Raw genomic sequence first — 9,649 nt, 5'->3', positions numbered from 1 at the left:
TGAAGACTATTTGAGAGTTACTTACTAACACAATCTTACATAATTATGAATAGAAATGGTTTGTGTATACAACAAATATTTTGTTAATCCGTAGAGGTTGTGGGTTAGAGACAATCTTAATTCTAATAAACAAAATAGAATCAAGGATATGTAGTATAAGTAATAGTAAATTAATCTTTTTCGGAATGTTGTGTTAAAGTATGATGATTGTGTAAACTCCTCTAATGTAGTTGATAAGCAGGACAAGGGTATAATAAAAGCCGTATAGCTTGAGCCCTTTGAACAAGATATTCCAAATCCCCAATCAGTTTCATTCATTTTCAACAAGTTTCATCCCAACACTACTCTTCTTCTTCTTCTTATTATTATTATTACATTTCTACTATCCTTTGTGTGCATCTTCTAAATAGATAATAAGCTATTCATTATTTGAACCTCAATTAACAACAATGGCACACACAACCACACCCTCTCTTAGATTCAACTCTCTTTTTCTTTCTTCCACATTCACTTCTTCCTCTTCTCACTCTCACCATCTTTCTATTCCCTCTCTCCCTTCCCACTCCAGGTATTTTTATCTTATCTATACCATCAATTTCTATTACTTTTTCTTTAACTGAAGGTAATTGTTATTTCTTATAAAGTTTGCATTTTTATTATTTTTCTTCTACTTTGAGGCTTCTCGATTTATGAGTGTTGGGTCTTTTTCTTCTATTTAGTATTTTAGAGAAATTAGGTCACTGAATTCATAAAACGAGCCTAAATTGTTTCTGCAAGTGATAAGGGTGAAAGTGAAGAGATTTTTTTGCTGTCGTTTTTGGGTTAGATGTACGCAGCCTTATCCGCGGCCACTAAAGATATTGTTTCCAGGATTTGAATCCGCGACCACTTGAGACTAATGATTACTCTGCTGTCATAGCCCCTCAGAATTTTGCTAGTTCAACACTTCAACTTTGAATTGTTTAGAATTCAACAAGCATCAATTTTACACCTCTTTTTTCCTCTGTAGTTGCGGCAATGAGGTTTGAACTTAAGAACTTACGTAAACTATCCAAGCCTCACACCACAAGTTCAATCCTAGTGACTTATTTTTGCATCTTTTGCTTGTACTTAAATTTCTCTTTAGAAAAATTGAGCATGGAGAAGACTAGAATATTCTTTTATCCTGGATATATATTTTTTTGATGAAGAGGATGAGGCATAGCTGTGATTTGCAGGAAATTAAAGAATTTAGTAGAAAGTAGAAAAATTACCCAAAAGTCTACTGTGAAGGCGGTGTATGCGGATGAATTTTGGACACCTGAGAGGAGTTCACGTCAGGGTATTTGGTCCATAAGGTAGAGTTAATCTTGTTATTCATGTTCACATTTAACTATGTCTTATTTATAGACTTACCTTTAAGTGTTCATGAAGTGATGATTTGGGAGTTCCGTCTTCTCCTTATTTCCCTGCCTATGCACAAGGACAAGGGCCACCTCCCATGGTGCAGGAGCGTTTCCAGAGTGTTATAAGCCAGCTTTTTCAATATGTAGGAAACTTTTAGCTCTTGTTTTTTAAGGTTTTGTGTTCAGCTTCTATTTAGTCTTTCAACTATTAATAATATATTTTGGTATTTAGAGAATTATCCGGTGTGGTGGAGCTGTTGATGATGATATGGCAAACATTATAGTTGCTCAGCTCCTTTATCTTGATGCTGTCGATCCTAACAAGGTTTGTTCTTAACTTAGAACCAATACTCCAAAATTGATGATCTATCCAATGCCGGTAGTTTGATACTCATAAGATACAAAAATGCATTCATATTTGTTGGCATGCCTCTATTTATTTATTTGTTTGTTTTGTGAATACCTACCACTTTCAAAGTTCTGTTGTTTAAATCCTAGATTTGTCAAGTACTGTTCACCAATTATGCCCCTCAAATCACAATCTTACTTTTGCAATCTTGTCTGTCTCAAAATCATCACACTCAATAGAAAATTTTCATAATTTATTTAATATATACTGCAGTACCCGCAACTTTTAATATATACTGCATTGCCCGCATCTTAATATTTTAAAGAGCTATCATATATGCATATTGTATGAAATAGTACCAGATACTTGTATCTCGCTCTGTGCACATAGGCTTATGACTTATCTTATATCCTTGTTCATAACTTAAGATGAAGCGATCCTATGCTGGCATATGGCATCAATATGTTTTGGTATATCCTCATTTGATTTTGATTTGATTATTAGCTTGAGTTTGTCTTCAATCTTTTCTACCGTGTTAAACTCAAAATTCTCTCATGCAAGCTTGTAGTCAACTTTCAATTTTGTGATATGTTGAACAGGATATTGTCATGTATGTAAATTCTCCAGGAGGATCCGTTACAGCTGGTAATAAATATTTTAAGTACCCTGTTTTGCATTATTATTATATTTCCATCGACACTTAGAATTTTTTTGGTATAACTAAGGATATCCCAAATGACATGCTTCCTTTATTTTTTCCTTAGGTATGGCAATATTTGATACAATGAGGCATATTCGACCTGATGTATCCACTGTTTGTGTTGGATTAGCTGCTAGGTAATGTTTCATTCTTCCTCTGTGTAATGTTACCTTTCAGCCAAGTTACCACCAGAAAAGGCAACAACCAAGAGGTTCCTTATGCATTTAAAGTCCACAGCATTTCACTAGTGGTTGTAATTGTCATATGAATATGATAGACTAAGCCTTTTTTCCAGTACAACAGTGACTCCCAAATATAGTTGCAGAAGTAAATGGGAAGGAGAGTTATGTGCTTTAACTTTTGTTTTTTTGCCTTTAGCGAGAAATCTGTTAGCAGGACTGTTGACATAATATGAAATTATTAACTAAAAACTTTCAAACTCAACCCAAGAGCTTCTTTAGTTATATGCCTTTGAACATTATTCTTGACAGAAGTTATTTGAGATTGTTAAGGTTCCATATCAAATGTGTCATTTAGTCATGAGTTAAAGGTAACCCCTTGCTTGGTCCAAGAGGCTTTTGTGGAGGGGCATGTTGGGACGTAAGCCCCACATTGCATACCCCATTTTCCTAGACATTATTTAAATACCTTTTGGGCTACTTCTCTTATTGCCAATTGGTTTTAAGATACAACATTAACATGGTAATAGAGCCTAACTTCTATTGATTATTATGGGTCAAAAGTGCCCTTTAGTCATGAGTCAATGGTAACTCTTCGCCTAGTTTGACAGGCTCATGTGGAGGGGGATGTTGGGAAGTAAGTCTCACGTGGTCTGTTTCATTCTCCTAGGCATGTTTAAATATTTGTTGAACTACTTCTCTTATTCCCAATTAATTTTGAGATGGAACCTTAACAAGAAACTACCATTTTGTGTTAAAAACTCATAGTGCAATATATTTTGAAATATGCCACACCTTGTGGTTTTATGCTGTTGGTTTGAGGTCTGTCCTTTTCCTAGTTCTTATCAGGACACACTATTTTCCGGAGATATCGTTAGTATAAATTGAGACATAAGTTGTATGTGTTACATTTATTTATGCTATATGTGCATAACCAAGGTTTGAAAATCCAAAGTGATTCATAGTTTGATTATATGTTTGGTTTTCCTGAAGAAAATTTATTTCTGATTCATACTTTATACCCCTTTTCTTGAGCAGTATGGGAGCTTTTCTGCTTAGCGCCGGGACCAAAGGTAATAATTCCTTTACTTGCAAATTGCAAACCATCCCCCACCCATCTTTTTCCTATGAATGTTATTTCTACATCTTCCACAAAAGAGAAAAAAAATGCTTCTTTCTGACTTTATACCTCTTCCTCTCACTTCTGAAGGAAAGAGATACAGCTTGCCAAATTCAAGGATAATGATTCATCAGCCTCTTGGAGGTGCACAAGGAGGGCAAACTGACATAGATATTCAGGTACAGCCCTATAGACCTTATTTTCCTTATTTTTATTTTATTGCATAAACATGCTGTTTGCATCTACAAAACTTATCCTTGCCATAGAAAGTTAGAGCCTATCTTGAGGTGGCACTCAAAATCCAATCACTTATTTATGTCCTGTTAGAGAAAACTAATCATGATTCATAATCCTCAGGCAAATGAAATGTTGCATCATAAGGCCAACCTGAATGGATATCTGTCCTATCACACTGGCCAAAGTTTAGAGAAGATTAACCAGGACACCGACCGTGATTTTTTCATGAGTGCAAAAGAAGCCAAAGAATATGGGCTCATAGATGGTGTCATTATGAATCCTCTCAAAGCTCTCCAGCCATTAGCTGCTGCGGCAGAGGGTAAAGATCAGGGCAGTGTTTGAACTTGAGAGTTGAGACTGTTGCACTTCATTTTCCAAGTTATAAAAAGCATAGGGTTAAACAAAAACAATATTTTTTGTTGCTGAGAGCAACTGTGTACCCATAAATGAGATAAAAGTGACACTTTTCTATTTGATCCTTATTGGTGGTGTTTTATTGATAGGCCATTGTTACATTTATTATTATAAATGAGTGAAATCTTAACTTACTCCTAGGATGGTGCCATAAAAAAAACCTTTGAAAGTTTTATGATTGAAGAGTAAAAACTCATTCAGATCCTTCCACAAGATAATCCCGCAATGAAAGATTAGTGATTAGCCTCTCCTCGGATGTATAACTACTAGTGTATTGTTTTACTGGGCCAACTTTAATTTATTCGTTTTAATAGTATTAATAATTCCTCCTAAGAATTTTTTATTTGATCAAGATTTATATAAAATTATTTTCATATGATATTTTTCATTCCATTATTTTCAAATGCCTTCAATTACATCTTCAAAAACATGGAGCCAGAAGGTGTACAATATTTTCAGACACGTGCCTAAGACAGATATAGTCATGTCTTTGGGCACGAGGTTACATTTATGTTTCTGGCAACCACTCTTCGTCTAGCAGCATTTGGACACACTTCCAAGCAAGGCTCCTTCTGGACACTGTCATCTTCTGGGAGTGGTGGAAGAACTCCAAATTTGAACTGTAATTTTAAAACTATAAGAAAATAATGACAGGAAATTCATCCTACAAAGTTGGGCTCCATAAGAGAGTATGCAATATTACCTGACAGCTATAGTCAGCAAAGTTGGGCTCCATGAGTAATGGAACTCCCATATGATCCTTGAAGAAGGTCTGTGTTTAAAATGGAGACTCAAATGCATTTATCACAGAATGTTTTTGAAGTATTCAAAGTACTTTTAGCTCCTTTACTAACATAAAAAAAGGACAGAATATTCTGAAGAACCACCACTAACCTGTGTTGGAAACTTACAAGTGTTCAGGCAAATACCAACACACTTGCTTTCCTCCAGGTACTTGCATCTTTCCACATACACCTACAAGATTTTGGAAATATATCACTTTGAAGATTACACAATTATTTGGTCCAAGTTTTACAGCACCCATGAAGTTCAAAGTTCAAAGTTCAAACAGAGAAAAAGTACAGGTGATCACCCCACTGTTGCATGAGACTCCATCTTCTATTTCTACGGAGTTGACTTTGCACGGGCCCATGAGCCATTGACAAGTCAGTGCAGTAACCCTTGCTTCAAAACATAGAACACTTTAGGATATATATCTAAACAAGTTTCTTAGCCTTTATATTTAGGGGAACATGGGGCAGGAATTAAGAGTTTAGACTTGAGATCCAACCAGAAGAAATGAAAACAATATAGACATAAGATGTTCAGACTCACCAACCATTATAGCAGAAATTTTGCCTCCTCCTAAAGGAGCTATGAGCGTCTTATAGAGATCCAAAAGGTATGGAGGGAAGAGAGTCGTCAATACTCGTACCTGTCATAAGTCACAACTGCTAGCAAACTTACTTTTGGACAAGATGACCATTTGAAATCCATAATCAGAAGAAACCACATTAAGGTGGATTACTATAAAATACCTATGTAGCGTTGTTGTGGAAATGCACACATAAATAATCAGCACTGGTGTCTTATAGGTGTTTGACAAACTCCAAAAAAACCAAAATTGTAGAGTTGTTTTTAAAAGTTTTTATGTTGGCGCCAAACAATATTTGATGATAAACTAGTAAGAAACAAGTTTAACAAGAAAATAACAATTTGAAACTATGTTATTGACTTGTCAAAAACAGTCCTTTTTGGGTAATTGAAATACTGTTGCATATCAGAAAGATTTCCCAGGAGTTAGACTGAATATGACTATATGAGTTTCTGTTCAATCTGCATGCTTTATGCCATAAGGAATGCTAGCAAGAAGTAAAAAAATGGAAATACCGCTGCTTCTATGGTATCGGAATTTGTTGTGCCCTTCATCATTAAACGGTTGGCAAGCTCTATAAGTCCATCATATCCAGGTTTATTTGAGTCCCATCCCAACTCCTATTATAGCACTACACACATTCAGCTATCACAATAACCATACATTGCAACAATGAAGAAATACACAATAATTCCACCCATTTTAAGTGACAAATTGCACAAATTATTAGATATTAAACAAAGAAACATATGCACTCTTACAAGTTTGAAAAATCATGAATCTCAATTTTTAGCATAGCATAATCTTTTACTCCTACATAACGATCATCTATAAATCTGTAGTTAATTACATGTATTTGATGGTTCATGCAACTTTACAGCCATAAATTAGTTATTTGAAACCATTTGAAGGACTCTAGAAAGTCCATAATGGAGACCCTGGGAGAAATTAAGTTAGGCTCTTATACTTAAAGCTCTCAATAAGTCAATATTAATTACCAATGAGAGAAGTAACCGAACATATATATATATATATAAATATCTTGAAGATTTTAATCTCCTAATTTTTCTTAGTTTTCAGTCCCTAAATTAGTTGATCGTTTTGGTTTTAGTCTCTATCGATAATGTGCCAACACTACAATCTGATCACGAGTTAGCATGACGCGTTGTATTAACAACATCATCGCTGGAGACAAAAATCAAATTTTTGGAATAATTAATATAAGAACCACCTAAACATAATTATAGGGACTAAAACCAAAACTCACTCCATAAACATAATTAAGCCAACAATATATATATAAACAATACCTTAAGATTATGCAGACGTTTCCAACACTTGATAACAAAACAAAAGTAGAAATGGTTCTTACCTGTACCAATTTGGAGCGGAATAAATTGAGGAACAAATCATCAAACACACCGGGCTTGTATTGAGGCTTAAGAGCTGCAATCTCCCCTTGCTGCTGTTGCTTCACCTGATTCAATTTCAAATTATAGGAATCGAATTCATGCACTACACAGAGTACTTAAAACATAGATAATCAATTCGAATTTTGTAACAAACAAACAAACATGAAAAGATTTGCACCGTTGTGGAGCCCGACGAAGAAGGAGAAGAGAAAGAAACGCAGAAGCGAGGGTTACGAAGACTCTTGGAGTTGGAAAGAAGAGTAGAAGGAAGCATTGGAGAACCAAAAGCACCAACAACCATGGCTTTCATCTCTGCACGAGCCACCAACTGTAACAACTAACAACCGTTCAACAGTGTAAGTAAATCCACTCTCTTCTTGGATTAACAATAAGAATTAATAACAAAAAAAACAATATCAGTAAGAACTAATTAGTGCCGGTACTCGTTTATTTTATTTCCTTTTGTTCAAAAATATCTTAGAACAATTTTCTTTGTTTTTTTCCATCAGATTTTAAGAAGGAAATATTTTATTTTATTTTTTTAATTGAAATAGGTATCAATTTGACTAATGAGGGAAACAATTAAGGTACTGAAAAGAATAAATTTTGCTTTCAAAAATTGTGAATATAGTATCTATAAAGCGAAAACATATGCAGCTATTACGGTAGAGTAATTTTTTGTACTCTTAAAAAAAATTTGTTTTCTAAACAAACCATAATCATATTTGAAAGTAAAATTGTGGATGTTAAAAATTATAAATGCACTTTATATATCCAAATTAAGTAAAGTTATATCATTATAATATATATTCATATTAATCTTTTGTAAACTAATAACTAATAAATAAAGTATACTTGTGGCATATGTCATTTTGTTAGGTAATTAAATATCTAAAAATATATATCATTTTAGATGAAATTTGTAACAACCACCCTCCACCACCAACTCCAAGTTCCACCTTTTCATATTTCATCCATCAACTGTACTCTATATTATATACAATAGCATAACTTATTGTTTTGTAACCGAGAACAAGAAAAACACATGTTCATATTTTATACTTCAACTGACCCACATTCCTTTTTTTGTTCCTATTGTTTCATTTGTTTCTCAAATATTATATTAGTGTGTTTACATATATTTTGTGTTTCTAGGCTTTCTTATTTTATAATATTGAGTATTTAATTTTTATATATTACATTTTGAAAATTTAAAATATCTTTTTTTATATTGGTTATACTCTGTATTATAATTTTATGTAAAATATTGATATATCCTTCTTCTTTTATTGTGCATCCATATGAAATGTGTAAAAGTTATATTGTTTTAGACAAAAATGTGAATTACTTGGTTTTATTGCTCTCTAAGTTGTTTTGGGCTTTTGCCTTTATAAAAAAAACTGTCAATGAATACTAATATTTTTTGTATGTCACATTTTTATTTTATTTTATATAGATGGTCATTCAATTTTTATATATTTCATTTTTAAGAATTATAATATATTTTTTATATTTGGTATACTTTATATTATAAATTATAAATTTTTATACTAAATGTACTTTATATTATAATTTTTATATTGGATGTAATTTATATTATAATTTTTTACATTAAACATACTTTATATTATATTTTTTTATATCGGGTATACTTTATATTATAATATTTTTGTTGGGTGTACTTTATAGTTTATATTACAATTTTTTTATATTAGGTGTAGTTTGTATTACAATATTTTATTTTATTATTATAATGTTCAACTTAATGTGAGAGTCGTGATTAATGAGTAAGTGACAGTTACGTAAAACTATATAGTTTTCGTGTATAAATTAAAAAATATTAAGGCAAAGTAGGAAAGTGAAAATTATTTTATAGTAATAGTTATATCATGTTTTATCTTTATATATAATATATATTTGTCTTTATATATAATATATATAGATTTCTGGTATAGTTGGAGAATTATAATGCATTTTTCGTATTAGGTGTATTTCATAATATAAATTTTATACTGGATGCACTTTATATCATATTTTTTTCTTTATTATGATGTTTAATTTAAGAAGAGAGATGTGATTAATGTGTAAGTGGTAGTTACTTATAATTATATAGTTTTTTGTGTAAAAATTAAAAAGTAGTAAGAATAAAATATGAAAGTGAAAATAACTTCATATTAGTAGTTCCTCAATATTTTACCTTTATATCTAACTAGCATGCTGACACCCGCTTTCCTATTGTTTGTAATGTGTATTATACATATTAAGTTGTATTATATATTGTAATTTGCAGTTGAATATATATTTGTTTGAAGTAATTGTTCAATTTTAAAGAAAGGATGCATATACAATTGTGTTCATTAAGAATAGAGTCTTGATATCTTCACTTAATTTTATTTTCTAGCGTGTTAACAGGCACTACCGGGTCTGTCAACCCAATTTCCTATCGTTTGTAATGTGTATTCTACATATAAAAATGAT

General features: G+C 32.1%; 2 protein-coding genes across 3 annotated transcripts; one reads left to right on the top strand and one right to left on the bottom strand.

Moving 5' to 3' along the window:
- LOC109346273 (ATP-dependent Clp protease proteolytic subunit 5, chloroplastic-like) lies at nucleotides 324-4,586 on the top strand. Of its 2 annotated transcripts, XR_002107501.1 has the most exons (10): nucleotides 324-568; nucleotides 1,218-1,337; nucleotides 1,414-1,528; nucleotides 1,618-1,710; nucleotides 2,334-2,379; nucleotides 2,499-2,571; nucleotides 3,652-3,686; nucleotides 3,824-3,912; nucleotides 4,091-4,383; nucleotides 4,440-4,586. XR_002107501.1 is itself a non-coding variant. In XM_019585744.1 (9 exons), the coding sequence occupies exons 1-9, from the start codon at nucleotides 450-452 to the stop codon at nucleotides 4,310-4,312; spliced, it is 912 nt and encodes a 303-aa protein (XP_019441289.1). In that variant the 5' UTR covers nucleotides 324-449; the 3' UTR covers nucleotides 4,313-4,518. The 2 variants fall into 2 exon arrangements, 1 of the variants encoding a protein (XP_019441289.1); XM_019585744.1 differs by having other exon boundaries at nucleotides 4,091-4,518.
- On the bottom strand, nucleotides 4,750-7,562 carry LOC109346274 (beta-carotene isomerase D27, chloroplastic). Its single transcript, XM_019585745.1, has 8 exons — nucleotides 7,350-7,562; nucleotides 7,132-7,236; nucleotides 6,275-6,379; nucleotides 5,720-5,819; nucleotides 5,478-5,569; nucleotides 5,279-5,359; nucleotides 5,088-5,156; nucleotides 4,750-5,004 (listed from the first exon to the last, which is right to left on the bottom strand). Exons 1-8 carry the CDS (start codon nucleotides 7,479-7,481, stop codon nucleotides 4,867-4,869), a joined length of 822 nt encoding a protein of 273 aa, XP_019441290.1. The 5' UTR covers nucleotides 7,482-7,562; the 3' UTR covers nucleotides 4,750-4,866.

This window comes from Lupinus angustifolius, chromosome LG04 (assembly GCF_001865875.1).
Source record: "Lupinus angustifolius cultivar Tanjil chromosome LG04, LupAngTanjil_v1.0, whole genome shotgun sequence".
NCBI lineage: Eukaryota > Viridiplantae > Streptophyta > Magnoliopsida > Fabales > Fabaceae > Lupinus > Lupinus angustifolius.
The sequence above is the reverse complement of the archived record's forward strand: the minus strand, read 5'-3'. Positions and strand labels throughout refer to the sequence as shown.

Excerpts from the sequence above, each read along its gene's own strand:
- LOC109346273 (XM_019585744.1), top strand. The coding sequence starts at position 450 with ATGGCACACACAACCACACCCTCTCTTAGATTCAACTCTCTTTTTCTT. Across the intron at positions 1,711-2,333 it reads ATGCTGTCGATCCTAACAAG|GATATTGTCATGTATGTAAA; the intron begins GTTTGTTCTTAA and ends TATGTTGAACAG. Across the intron at positions 2,380-2,498 it reads AGGAGGATCCGTTACAGCTG|GTATGGCAATATTTGATACA; the intron begins GTAATAAATATT and ends TTTTTTCCTTAG.
- LOC109346274 (XM_019585745.1), bottom strand. The coding sequence starts at position 7,481 with ATGAAAGCCATGGTTGTTGGTGCTTTTGGTTCTCCAATGCTTCCTTCT. Across the intron at positions 7,237-7,349 it reads CTTCGTCGGGCTCCACAACG|GTGAAGCAACAGCAGCAAGG; the intron begins GTGCAAATCTTT and ends AAATTGAATCAG. Across the intron at positions 5,005-5,087 it reads TTGCTGACTATAGCTGTCAG|TTCAAATTTGGAGTTCTTCC; the intron begins GTAATATTGCAT and ends TTAAAATTACAG.